At 37.6% G+C, this 14,522-nt stretch overlaps 1 protein-coding gene across 6 annotated transcripts in view; it reads left to right on the top strand.

Moving 5' to 3' along the window:
* Positions 1–14,522, top strand: part of FCHO2 (FCH and mu domain containing endocytic adaptor 2) — a 115,729-nt gene that overhangs the window by 80,532 nt on the left and 20,675 nt on the right. For 5 of the 6 annotated variants that reach the window (XM_070517964.1, XM_070517965.1, XM_070517962.1 and 2 more), the window contains 3 exons: positions 1,513–1,601; positions 6,845–6,951; positions 11,351–11,480. In XM_070517964.1, the coding sequence (XP_070374065.1) occupies positions 1,513–1,601; positions 6,845–6,951; positions 11,351–11,480 (326 nt within the window). The remainder of the gene's footprint in view (positions 1–1,512; positions 1,602–6,844; positions 6,952–11,350; positions 11,481–14,522) is intronic. The other variant, XM_070517961.1, reaches the window with a different exon arrangement.

Raw genomic sequence — 14,522 nt, 5'->3', positions numbered from 1 at the left:
TCCCCTTCTGGCCTCCTGACTCCACTTTTAATGTTTTTTTTATTTTCGCACTTGCAAAAGGAGAGGGCTAGAGGACACGTTGCCAGCTCTTCTTAAATAGAAAAAAAATATTTTAAGACAATGTTGCATGGGTCCTTCTTCACTTGTGTATCTATCAGTAAGAATACTTTCTTTTTATGTTTTTTTGCATAAGTAAAAGTAGGCTTAATTAAATGGATAGCTTAAAATGGTTTGATACTTTTGAAGCGAGGCACTAATTGAGCACAGTGGTGGTATTCATTTGATTTAGCATTTTTAAAGATACATTGTTTAGTGCTTTTAGGAATTATTTATGCAAATACAATTCTGGGCTTTATCATACAAGGTGTAGTGTGCTTCCATGTAGGTGCATGTTGAGATACTAGGTATGTGCTTATAGATAATTGTAACATTTTCATTATAGCGGGCCTGTTTCCTAAGATTTTTTAAAAATAATGGCAGCTTGATACATTAAAATATTTTAATGGGTATTTTCTTTTTTTTAATACCTTAAATATATACAATTTTTATTTGCCAACCATACCTCAATAAAGCTGAAAAAAAAGAGGTGATGACAAAGGTCAGATGCTTCAGGATCCTCGAGTTAGGCATCTTAAAAGGGGTGACTGGAATGAAAGAGAAAGTCAAAGAAAGAGCCAGGAATTGAATCCTGAGAGCGACCAGTCCAGTAGATTCCCAGGGGTCTGGGGGGGGAAACCTTTGGTTATGCAGCATGTTGAGTTTTTTGAAACTAGAATATTGATGCTCCTGATGATTTTGTCCATAGTCTTGGTTCTCTCCTATAAAAAGGCGTGTATGATCCAGACTTTCTTCAGACCACCTCAGAGGCCCAGGCAGTGGGTTGCCCAGAGAGGAATTCCACCCACGTGTGATAGACCACAGTGATCACGCCTTTAAAGTCTGTATCAGGTCATTGGGCTAGAGCCACCATTCTGTACTTGAGAAGTACTTTTTAAAAAATCCTTTACCCTTCTTCTTCATCTTTGAAAGGAAGTATGGCCTTATGAAATTTCTACCTGATTTCATATCAGAAAATTAAGACATTTTCTGTCCAAGACTGGGTGCCAAGTCAATCAGTAGACTTGACACTGTTGTAGAATTAAGTAGCTGTGTGTCCTTAGGCAGCTCATTTAGACTCTCCGTGTTGCTTTTCTTCATATGTAAAGCTGAAATCATTATTTGCATTCTGACAGCCCCTAAGCTTGCTAGAGTATGTCACAGTGCAGTCAGTGGGGGTAAATTTTCCCTACTCTCCCCTGCCAGCTTCAGATAATGTTATTGTAGGTTCTTATAGCAATTAATAAATACTTGTTTATTAAATGTTGTTTCTTAACATATTCCATTGATAGACTATCCAACTTTTTAATCATATATTGAGCTGTTATAATTCTGTGAAATAAAAATAAATGACTAGATTTTATACTAATAAAATATTCCTTTGTTAAAATCCTTATTTTTAAAATGTCATGGCAGGAAAGGGACCAGTGATTTACTGGCTTGGGACCCCCTGTTTGGACCATCTCTTGATGCCTCTTCAGCTTCACTGACTTCATCATCATCAGGTAAAATATATATGTGTATATTTTTAAATTTTTAAAGTGAGGAATATAGTAGTTACTTTTTTTCTAGTTGATTTATTCATCAGTTGTATGTAGTACTTAATGATCAAAATTTTTTTAACTTGTCCTCTTGATTATATTGCCAGATAAAAGTTTTATACTGGTTTTGTTAACTTACATTAACACTTTTTTTTCATTTATATATTTATTTCTTGGCATCTTTTTCATATCAATGTCTAAATAATTCTTATTGTTTACAGATAATTCAACCACATAGATGTGCATTAATGTTACCAGTCCTTTCTTGATGAACGTTCTGGTTGCGTGTAACTTTGTAGGATTATGAACATCCATGGATGCAATGAAGTTTGTGCACACCTCATAATCTCCTCATAAAGATTTATTAGTACAAGATTTATGAGTCACAAGATATGCCCATTGATACTTATTGCCAAACTGCTTTCCAGAAAGGCCTTAAGCGCTTCCCAAGGAATGTATGAAAGAACTTGAATGCTTTTTTAGTTATTGTTTTTGCAAGAATATGTTTCTCTTTTCTTTAAAATATAAAAATCCCATTAGCCAACCCTCAAAGCAGGAATCAAAAATGCGTATTTAATAAAACCACTGCTTTTTCAAAGCAAGAAGATAAAATCTCTGTAAGTTGGTCTTCACCCTCCTCTGGGGCTTCAGAAATGCCGTCGGTATTTGGAGCTGAGGGAGCGCTGGAATAGTGGGGCGAGAACTGGAATTGCTCGAGTTCCTGCCCTTGGGCTCTGCTGGGAGCTGCGCACATTCGTTCAGTTTCTCCTCACTGCCTGCTGCAGGAAGTCCTTGTTATTGCCCTGTTTTCTCGATGAAGAAAGGAAAGCTTGAGAGGATCAGAAACTTGTCGAAGATCGTACAACCAGGAAAGGAGTGCAGGTTCAAACCTAGATCTTACTAGTCCTAAAATCTTTGTTCCATTCACACCCTCTGTGGCACATTAACAAAACAATAAACGTGTTGAAACATTTTATTATTAGTAATAAAATAAACACTAGGATATAAAGTTAGACTGTGGAGAAAACTAGTATTTTAAACAATTATAAGTGACTTTTCAGCAGCCTTAGCCTGAAACAGCTTGGAATTCTGCAGGGAAGGTCATCTGTCCCTGATGCTCGTAAGACAGTGAGAAGCGCCAGCGGGTAGTTGAGTGTCTTCTGAAGGCATTCCAGCCTTTCTCAGTGGGCATTTGCTACTGTTTAGTTCAATAAAACTAAGCTTACCAATAGATAAAGAAAGTAGTTGTATAGGAAGAACCGAAGTTGTTGTTAAGGTCTCTTTTTTGTTTAGTAAAAAAGTCAGAATGGTGTTTTGTTTTTAGAATGAAGAGGGTCCTAAGTAGTGTTTTTTATTTTGTTAATATTCTTTTATGAATTATTTTCTTAAATCTTTAATAAAAATTTTCACATCATATCACAGAGGCTTTAAATTATATAGACGTTTCTTTATAACTCTGCCCTTTCTTTCCTGCTGTTTTCTTTAGCATAATCTCTCTCTTTTCAAAAAAGATTCTTCCTCTTGCTACCTGTCTAAGGAATGTTTTGCCCATATCGCTTCCAATTTCAGGTAGAAAATGTATTTTCTAATTCATTGGTCATTTGGTGTTTAATAGCTTGGAAATGATAAAACATTTATTAACGTTTTCCTATTTTTTAAAAAAATTGATTTTGCTATGCATTTTCAAACCTTTCTAGCTAGTCTGAAAAATGTCATAAATTATTTTGCCCTTTAAAGCATGTTAGTGATGTTGAAGAGAGATAATTATTCTGTTAGACAGTAATTTTTGTCTTTGCTTGAACAGAATATAATTATTGACCAAACTGATGGATACGTTATCGTGATCTCCTGTTTTGTAAGCCTCTCCCTAAGTGAAATTGTAAAATGGACATTTTCTCTTAAATTTTCTTCCATCTCTCTGTGTAATGCACTTCTCCCTCATCTTAACGGCTACTCAAGCACCCATTTTCACATTTTAGCAAGGCCCAGGTTGTCAGATGATTCCCTGTTCTCGTTTGTCCCTTTCACCATTTTCGTCCATTAGTGGCCTCCTTTCAGCTAAAGCAGTCTGAGAAAGTGGCTCCAGCCGTTCCGTTAACAACTGATATGTTAACCCTTCCAGTGTTGTTAGATGTTTAAAAAGGGTGCTCAGAACTTGGTACACAAGCAGTTTCAGTTGCCTCTTCTACCGTGTAGACTATAAACAGACGTTTCTATACAGATATTTAAATTTTAATATAAATAGCTCATCCCTCCCTCCTCTTTGGTAAGTGCTGGTCTGGACCGTTTCTTCTCTGCCTGTGGATTAGTTGAGCACTTGTGCTCTGCACAACAGTCCCTGGAGTTAACTTTTGAAAAATATTAGGCTGGTTTCTAATATTAACTCCAAAACTGATTTAGTCTCTCCTACTTCCCCTGACAGTTTTAAGTTTTATCACTAGCCACTCAGGCACTTTGTTGAGTAACACATGCACACAGCTCTGTCACTTTGACACCTTGTCAAATCTTTTTAGACTTTTACTAGCTGTTAGAGTTACTTTTTGCTCTTCTGGGAAACAGGAATAATGCTGACTTTATATATTTCTGGACCTTCACTTTTACTCATATGCATTGTAAGTTTCTTATGCTTATACTTGTTTTCCTCATTTAATATAAAGTTTGAGCTCATGCTCTTGTTCCATGTATTATTAAATTTTTCTAGTTTTGAGTAATTAAAATAACATTAAACTAAAGCAAGGTAACCATTTGGCTGCATAGATTTATATTTTAGTTCTAGACTTGTCCTCTTGCTTCTAGTTTTCAGTTGCTTTCCTGTCCTTCAGCTGACCTTCAAGAGCAGAATAGGGACTCTGCTTTCTCTCCTACTGATTTGCCTGGATGTATAATTGAATCTTTCCTTGAAACCAGGTCAGATTCTAGGTCTAGAAAGCCTGCCACCAGTCTCTTCCACCTGCCCTCTGTAACAGCACCACCAGAGAGCACACATTTCCTTGTGCTTCGTGGTTGCACAGTCAGTAGGTTTCCCCTGCTGATGAACTTGTTACCATTGCTCACTGGATAGAGCTCAGAAGGCATTCCAGAGATTTTATTGTAAAGCTCAAAATACCTTTGGGTTTCCTGATGCTTTGGATGAGAAATCTGCCAACGGCTGCTTCTCTGAGGATCGCAGTGACCTTTCCCATGTTACATGTCCTGAAAAATGATGACCGAAGAAGCTAACAGTGCTGCTGATTTCCTTCTGGGTCTTCCTCGTTACTTCTGGAGGCCAGAACAGGCTCTGCCTTGGTTCAGATAACGCATGGCGTGGGAAGCATGCGTTGTCTTCCTCTCAGGTAGTGTCAGAGGGCAGATCTAGATTAGCTCTCATCTTCTCTGCTTTTGTACTTTACAGGTCACTTCATATTTCTTGAAATACTATATCTAGCAGACATTTCTTAGAAGCGAGCTCTACCTCTACTATCACCACAAATGAAAACACAATTAAGACACTTAAGCATGTAAACAATCATAGTAATCTCCTTCAGAGGCTTCGAGAAGCAGTACCTAATTGGCATATACAATAGATTCATTTATAATTTATAAATGTGTTCATTTATACTTAGTACATTCATTTATAAGCAGTGGTGTTAAGTATTGTTGTTAGCTTTCCTCAAAAAGCAAATTTTGATTATTTAAAGGAGCTGAACTTAACAGGTCTGTCAGGCTTGGTCTGAGTCAGTCTTAAATACCGTTTGGACAAGCCACGTGATGGATAACGAAGCTTCAGGTGTAAATGTCTCTACTGTGTTAACTCTCTTGCCAGCTTAAAATGACTTGTCTTGGTTAGTGCTGGTTTCGTTGGTAGTGGACCTTTCTTTAAAGTACATGTGTCCTAGCCCAGGGAAGTGTGATGGCCCTCCAGCTGGTGCACATTTCTTCTGGTGGACAGCTTAAAGTAGGAGGGCAGCGTGAGAGGACTGGTGCTGACTGGAAGAAGGCAGCAGCCTTACGATCTACATTTGATTTATTATCAGCTTTTTATAGTTTTCTTGAAGCAATCTGAACTGTGCTTGCATCTTTTATCCCTTCATATGATACACTTTCTAAATGGTTCCAAGCCCCCACACATTTGTTTTCACGCCTGCCTTTTCCTTAGGTCTCTTCCTACCACCTCTGTGCTCTTTCCTCTCATGCCTCCGTTCCTCCATTGCAGACCAGCGGTCCTCAGCCTTCCTGTCCGTTTCCCCATGTATATACTTAGGCCCATTCATATGTTTTTAACTTTACCTGTCTGTGATGTAGAGAACTTACTGAAATATATTTCTTCCCATCCATATTATATTCTTCAGTCTGAATTGTAGCCCCATCTTTTAGAATGGACCAAAGGGATTTGAAAGTCATTTTAATTAGTTAATTTAAAGATGATTTAAACATATTTACTTCCATTCTTCACTCTTGCTTTGATTATGCTAACACATTTGTAACCTTTGATGATGTACACTTGAATTTCATTCATTAATTTCTACCACGAAGAGAGTTATTTTTATTAGGCATCCTGAGGTTAGTATTTCTGATTTTAAAAATTGTAAAATTTGCAAATGGCGTTGAAAAACAGTGAGCACTGAATTTTTACAGGATTTAGGAAAAGTTAAGATATTATTTTCTATACTCACCAAAAATTAATTATAGTGATTTGGGGAAATTATTTTAGTAAACTAATAAGATATTTTTAATACTTTAAATTATCACAAAAAAATGTTACAGTGTGGTTCAACTTAAAAGTTAAATTACAAGTTTAATTAAGGTGTTTTATTTCGAGTTCATGTTATTATTCTGAAGATGTTGCTGCAAATGTGTTGGTCTTGCATTACTGTCTGTAAAGTAGATGTATTGGCAATAAACTGAAGATCTTGGCCTTAAATTGGTTTATTCTCACTGGATAATTTGTCAGATTTAATTTTTTATACGTATAAATAATTAAAACAAGAATGCAATTTGTATTCTGTGTGTCAGTTTTATTGAAAAGTTAATGATTTTTTTCAGGAATGTTATTGGTAGCTTTGAAAAAAGCATACCTGATAGATTCTCAGTATTTCAACAAATATCTATAATCACATTTTAAAAAACCTCCTGAGAAATGAGCTTTGAATCGTAACAGTTCCTCCAATGTCTTTATGTAAGGATTGCTGCACACTAATGATTTTCTTCACGTTCTCTTTCTCGCCCAGCAGCCAGGCCCACAACTCCTCTTTCTGTAGGCACCATTGTCCCGCCTCCAAGGCCTGCGTCCAGACCAAAGCTTACTGCAGGCAAACTCAGCGGCATTAATGAAATAGTATGTACTCAGGTGGTGGTGTTTTTAAATTGTAACTGTTTTGATTTAAGATGCAAATGGTATTTTTCTGTATGCCCCTTTACAGTTAAATGTTGCCGTTTTCTGCGCGTGTCTTCAGAGTATAGAAAAGTTTCCCAACGACATGTCCGTCCCTCCCTGTATCATCTGAGGGTTCGGACCTGTGTAGCAAGACGTGGTGCAGGAGGAAAGAGGCTTGCTAAGAAAGTTGCCACGTTATAAAGATACCATTCAGTACCCATTGTTTAAAATTAAGAAGCAGTTTTCATATAATTCTGCTTAAAGTCAAACCTTAAGGGAGAGGTGATGGCCTGTCCTTCAGCCGTACAAGTATGCTGCCGGGAGAGTCCTGGAGGGCATCCGCTCCAGCCTTCTTTACGTTTACTTGAGGAAACTGGCATCCACATCACTTAGTTGACTTGTAAAAAGGACATGATTGCTTAAGAAAAAAAGAGAGAGGAAAGGCATTGGTGTTCACAAGTTGTCGAATAATAGAAGAAAATGCACGGGTCCTGTTGGAGTGAGGCTGTGCCACCCAGGCTCCTCGCCTCCGGTTCACTGGGCTGTGCTTCAGCGCCACACTGACTGCCAGCAGTAAGTTTCTAGCAGTCGAGTTGGATCTTCTCTTTCCCCTGATAAGACGTCTCCAGCGGTTCCCCGTAATCCATGTGGTTGAACTTTTAAGCTAAAGGTACAAGGCTCTTAATGAAGTTGCCTCAGCAGCCTGCATTACCAGACTGACTGTCCACCTTTCTCCTCTTTGCACCCTGGGTTCCAGCCACTCGAAACTGTCCACAGACACATCGTGCTCTTTCATCCATGTCTTCTTATTGTTCTCCCTCAGTTTTCTGTGTAGGAAACTGTGCTCTTTCTTTATGACCCAGCTAAATGCACTACTGTGGCAAAGCCCTCTGTGGTCATGACTGCCCCAGGGTTTAATCCTTCTCTTCCTTACACCCATAAACTCTGCTCAGATTTCTCTTAGTGCACAAGGCACATTGTACATAGTTTTTTTGTGTGTGTTCTCCCCAGACTATGCTTTAGCCTTTTTCATATCCATAATACTTTGTATACTGCCTGCCACATGGTACATAGTTATGGAGTGTTTCATCAATGAGTGAAGAGGCTTGAACACCAGGTGTTGAAATGGTGCCGTCTTTCTTTCACCCCCGTCCCAATGAGCAGGCTTAATAGAGGTGGAAGGACAGACTGACAAGCTGCCAAGGGGATGGTTATTACTTAAGCAATGTAAAAATTTCCGCATCTTAATAACATGAATTTTTTCCTGATTACAAAAGCAGTGCATGATCATGTTGTAAAATTTGGAAAATAGAAAAAGCTGAAAATAAAAATTCTTCTATATTTAACCACCCAGAGATAACCACTGTTAATATTTTTATACATATCCTTTCATTGCTTTTTGAACGCATACACATTTATCCAGAGGCAGTAAAATATGGTTCTTAAAAGCACGAGCTTAGCCACTAATCACCTGAGCAACATTAGGTGAGTTATTTATTCGGAGTTTCAGTTTTCTTCTGGGTAAAACGGGCTTATGATAATAGGTTGTGAGACTTAGATGAGCTAATATATGTGCAACACTTAGAGGAGTGTCAAGTGCAATTGCTCAGAAAGTTACTGTCAGCGGCATGTGTATGTTTTTACATACAAGGTCATACCTTACATATTTTTTATTGTTCACTTGAAAATATTTTGGGAATGTGTTTTTATATCATGAATTATTCCATAGTTTTCGAACTTCTTTAAAATGGTAGAATCCTTTCCCAAATAATTTTCAGTTGTAAGTCTACTAAGTACGTAAAAGTGGGACTTACATAGTTGAATGCTTCGCATCACCCTTCACTCCCCGCCCTAGCCTTGAGCCTTTCTAGAAACCGTCCTCTGAGGGCCTCAGGGAGCACCGCTTGACGTGGCTGCAGAGCGTAAATGCTCTGTCTTCTACATCACTGTCAGCATTACATTTCCAGAAGTTTTTAGAAATTTGACTGACATTTCGTTTATTTCCAAGTTTTCATCATAAACAATGTCTTAATGAGTATCCTTATGTTTACTTCTTTGCAGATGTTATTTCCTTAGTAAAATAAAAAAAGTTTTAAAAGTGAAATCCAAGAACTAAATGGTATGCACATTTTTAAGACTCTTGATGATTATTGCTATATTGCCCATCAGAAAGGGTATGCGGATTTGAATTCTCTCCATCTGTACATTGGAGTGTCCTTGTCCTTGCATGCTTGGATGTGCATTTTTCTAGAGAGCGTTCGCTTCTTAGGGTCTGTAATACATCCTCCCCAACTCCTACAGAGAGCCCCTCATTGTTCTAGCGCAGTGATTCTCAGTGTGGTCCCGAGACCAGCAGCATTAGCATCACCTGGAACCTTGGTAGAAAGGCCATTTCTCTGGCTCCAACCCAGACAAACCAGAAATTCTGGAGAGTGGCCCAGCAGTTGTGTTTTAACAGGGCTTCCAAGTGGTTCTGATGCATGCGAATATTTGAGAACCACTGTTTTTAAGCAGTGCTGCCCAATAGAAATACAATGCAAGCAACCTATATAATTTTAAATTTTCTAGTAGCCACGTTAAAAAAGTAAAAAGAGTGATATTAATATATTTTATTTGACTCAGTATATAAAAATATCATTTTAACATGTAGTCAATATAAAAATTATGGAGAGTTTACAATCTTTGTGTGTGTGTGTGTGCTAAGTCTTTAAAATCCACTGCATATTTTACACCAACAGCTCATCTCAGATTTGAACTAGCTACATTTCAAGTGCCAGTGGCTACTGTATTGGACAGTACCATTCTAAAATAAAAGAAAACCACTTGAGAAAAGAGCTTTTTGCCTTTTCCTAAAAAAAAATTCCTAAAAAAGTTTCCTAAAATTTACATTGTACATTGTAAAAATGGCCACATATTACTGGTCACGAGGCCATGTTGCCACAGGAGAAGTGTCCCCCACACTAGTTGATAAGACTTTTGCAAGCTTGTGAGTTCCTGATGAGCTGTTGCATGCAGTATTTGTTTGGCTCAGGTTCTGCACCACCTTGATCTGTATACATACACAGCTGCAGTTTTACCCCTTGCTGTATTTTTTCAACCTACTTTCCATAATAATGAGTTATCAAAAAAACGTTCTCTGGACCTGAATAGTTTAAAAATAGTTAATTGGGGTGAGGGGGCAGGGGTTTACTAATTGTAAAACACCCTGGGCAGTATAATCTTAACTTTTATAGAAGTATATATCTGTAAATTTATATTCCTGCTGTGAGGTTGACTGATTTTAGTGTACAGATGCTTATGGAGTTTTGTTTGCCGTTTGTTTTTCATGTCTCTGAAGTAACTGAGGACAGGAACAGTGTCATTCTTGTTCACTGCTTCGTATCTCATCCCTAACCCGTGGCCTGACACATAGTAGGCACTAAATAAATATTGCATTCACTTAATACTTTAATAAGCAGGGAAAGGTTATTTTTAATTAAACAAAATATGCCTTATTTTAAAAAGTGAAACACCTCAAGAAGTATTGCTAATGTATTATTGGAACAGTTAGGAGTTTGGAAGGGAAAAAAAAATCCATCCACCAGGGTAAAAGATGAATGAATTGGAATTATCTTTTTTTGTATTTATGTTTAACTAGAAGAGTGTGAAAAGAGTAGAATTAAGATTTTCTCAAATCTCTGTATGGGGCAGACTTTCTCAATGAGGAAACATTACAAGGGATTGTAAAGGAAAATGTGGACAGATTTCTAAACACCAAAAGTAGAGGGGTCACAGTACTTAGGGAGAAAATATTTTCAGCAAATAAAACAAGAAGTTAGTGAAAGCTCATGTGGTAGAGCCCTGCCAGGACTAGATCAGACACAGCTAATTCAGACAGCTCCTAAAAGGGAACGCCACTTTTGTTTTTGTCTGTCAAATTAGCTAAAAGGTTTTAAAAGTTATTGTTTTCGCTTCTTCTAAGACTCATCTGTTCCTTGCTGTCAAGGGTGCAGAGCAGTGTTCTCCACTGTAGGCCTAGGGGGAAAGGAGTAACCCTTGGGGGAAGCAGTCTGGCAGTATGCATGAAAAGCCTTCATACTGTTTAATGATTTAACTTCTGAGGATCTGTCTTAAGCATACTTTCTGAAGCACAGAAAACGTTTTATGAGTTTTCTCTTGACAGCATTATTTTAAAATATCCTTTTCAGTGCTTAATATATTCTTGAAAATGATTTGACCTATGGCATCTAGTTGTTATAAGAAACACAATAAGTAAGTTTGGTTTAGTATATTAAAATTAATCTTAGCTGATATCTAAAACTCTTTTCTGATAATGGAGTTGTTGCCCTAGCGTTTTGGTAAGTAACTTTTTGTTTCCAAGCCTAGGCCATTCAGCCCACCTGCAGCTTCCAGTACCAGCCCGCCTCCTGCCGCCCCGCTAGCCCGGGCAGAAAGCTCTTCCTCCATCTCCTCTGCGGCTTCCCTGAGTGCTGCCAACACTCCAACAGTGGGTGAGTGCTCGTCGTCCAGGACGCGTGAAAGTTCCAGCCAGGGTATCATCGGGCTGAATGTTGTGGTGTTGAGTTTTTTAATGGGCTGGTAAAGAATTTAACTGTAGAAATTTTGGTTTTCTGGAAACACACCTGGCATCAAACTAGCCACATTTTCCTTTATCTTTCAAAGTCTGTATTATCTGAATAAGGGGATTTTAACCATGGTTAGCATTGTTAAAAATGCAAATGTATAAACCGCTGACCAGTGTAAGTATTTGACCAAAGTATAATGCAGTTCTTTCTATTGTGAGCTGATAGTTGCATTCCTAAGAAAATTTGTTTTGAAAACAGTTGATTCAAAGAAAGAAAGGGGTTTTGTGCTTGCAACGTATTATTTTTTTCTACAAAAATTTAAAGCACAAAGACTTAAAAGTAGATATTAGGGCCTAGCTGTATAAACCTAAACCTCACCAAACTAATCCAGTATTTTATTACATCTAGATTTTGCTCAAGAGTTTTTTCTGTCATCGCCTTTATCCAGTTCTTCCTACACATTCTTATTACTTTTCTGACCCAACAATAATAAACAAAGCACAAAGCCACTTGAGCAAAACACCTGTGTTTTGGGAACAGCAATTTCTCATGGTTGTAACTGCCATCATTGCTGCCATTCCTAAGTAGTAATGAGTGTGTTGTTGATGATGCAAATCTCTGATGTGCGCTCACTGAGATCATTCCGCAGTGCTCAGTGTGTGCTCCTTGGCCCTGCAGCATCTGTCTGTATCACTTGGGGACTTAATAGAAATGCAAACCTTTTACATCAGAAGCTCTGGCAGTGGGGTTAGCAGTCTTAGAAGTTTGGATGCATGGTGAGTTTGAGAATCACAGCTTTCATTCAGCTGATTTAATTATGTCAAATTTGATTTGTTAAAACTCACACAGGAGAGTTGTGTGTGTGGCCATTTTAAAAATGGCATAAGTAATATAACCTAAAATGAGATAAAAAATGATTTGATTTCTAAATGTCTGAATGTGATGGTTCTGTGTCTTTTTTTTTTTTTTTTTTTTGCTGAGGAAGATTCACACTGAGCTAACATCTGTTCATCTGTTGCCAATCTTCCTCTTTTTGCTTGAGGAAGATTTGCCCTGAGCTAATATCTGTGCCATTCTTCCTCTATTTTGTATGTGGGATGCCACCACAGCACGGCTGCTGATGAGTGGTGTAGGTCTACGCCCAGGGTCTGAACTCAGGCCAGTGAAACAGAGCTTGCCAAACTTAACTCCTAGGCCATGGGGCCAGCCCCAGGCATCTTATTTTATATATCTTTGTGAACAAAGCATTTTTCCCATCTTTTAACTTTATGTAAACAGAATATATCAATAAGTTTGTCTTTTTGTTTGCTATAATGAGCACTTTATTCTTATATTTTGTTTGTAGTGTATATGTGGTTTTGTTAATTGTTGATTCTGCAGAATCCATATTTTAGTAATAAAAAATAGATGGGTCCTATCAGAAATCAGGCAGGTGGTCTGGGTAACCAAAATTAGCATCAGTTCTTTTCCATTATCTTGTGATGGAAACTAATTTTGATTGAGTTGGTACGTATTTGTTTTTGGTTTGAGCCAAGACTGGCAATAGGAGAGCCACAAGTAGATGAGAATGATGATGCAGACAGGATTTTGTTCAACAAAGGTTCTTTCAATTCACCTAGGGGGCCCTGCCCCATGGCTGAGTGGTTAAGTTCGTGCGCTCTGCTTTGGTGGTCCAGGGTTTCGCCCGTTTGGATCCTGGGCATGGACATGGCACAGCTCGTCAAGTCCTGCTGAGGTGGCGTCCCACGTAGCACAACTAGAACATACAACTACGTACCGGGGGACTTTGGGGGAAAAGAAGTTTGGAAACAGATGTTAGCTCAGGTGCCAATCTTTAAAAAAAAAAAATTCACCTAGAAAGTCCTTTCTTTACTATGATGCTTATTCAGCTGTTTAGATTTAAGTTTTTGATTCTTCTTGTTTCTTGAAAATATTTTCTTTTCCTGCAATATTTTGTTTTATTTAAATATGATAGAAGATGATAATTTGATTGGGACACTCTCTGACATTGAAAAGCACTGTGAGACTTCACAAGGTATCGTATCAAAAGGGAATGTATGTGTTGACTAATGATCCTAAAGCATATCTAAAATACTTGATCTATTTTTCCTTTTCCAGCAATGTATGGTGTCTCAGAAATCAAGAATAACTCTAAGGTTTAACTGTCTCAATTTTGTACTAATTATGTCCAGTTGCTGTATAGGATTCATTGATATCAAATCCTCAATTATAAAAACATACAATATTTGGATTATCTTTCATCTCCCTCTTCTTCTCTCCTCAACATTAAGAAATATCAATAAATCTTATCTCTAAAGCTATCAGAACCAGAAAAAAAGTGATTAGAGAAGTAGAAAGAATATGTCAGTTAAAAAAAATTGTAGTATCTAAACTACCAGAGCAAAGGTTGCTTTGTGAAAACCGTGCATCTTGTGAGCTGAGATGAGAGGCGCAGAGGCCGGGAAGGGCTGGGAGTGCACCTCTGCTTTCACTCCTGAGCCCTAAGGCATTCCAGAGAATAGCCATTGACTGGACAGGAGGGCGCCCCACCTTACTTCAACTTTGTAAGCTTTCTGCGTTTGCAGAACATACAGTTGTTTAAATATGGAACAATTAAACCAATATTGGAGTGCATGCTATCCTTATAAAGAACACAAGGAATTTTTTATTTTTAAAAACTGATTTATTTTGTATAGTTTAAACGTAGACTTCTGTAGAGATTTAAGTACATATTTCTTATGTCAGACATGTTTTTAAAGAGTGCATGTGCAATATGATCTTGAACAGAGAACAAAAATAGAAAATACAGAAGGGGATATGCCAAAATGTTAAGTGGATTTTGAGGTTTTCCCCTACTTTCCAGTACTTTTATTTGCCAATATTTCAATAATGGGCATAACAATTTACAAGGGAACTGTTTCAAGAATTCTCATTTTATATACCCAAATTGGATAATTGAAAAGAATA

The sequence above is a fragment of the Equus asinus genome, chromosome 9 (genome assembly GCF_041296235.1).
Source record: "Equus asinus isolate D_3611 breed Donkey chromosome 9, EquAss-T2T_v2, whole genome shotgun sequence".
NCBI classification, from domain to species: Eukaryota; Metazoa; Chordata; class Mammalia; order Perissodactyla; family Equidae; genus Equus; species Equus asinus.
Note: the sequence above shows the minus strand (reverse complement) of the source record. Positions and strands in the feature narration are given on the sequence as shown.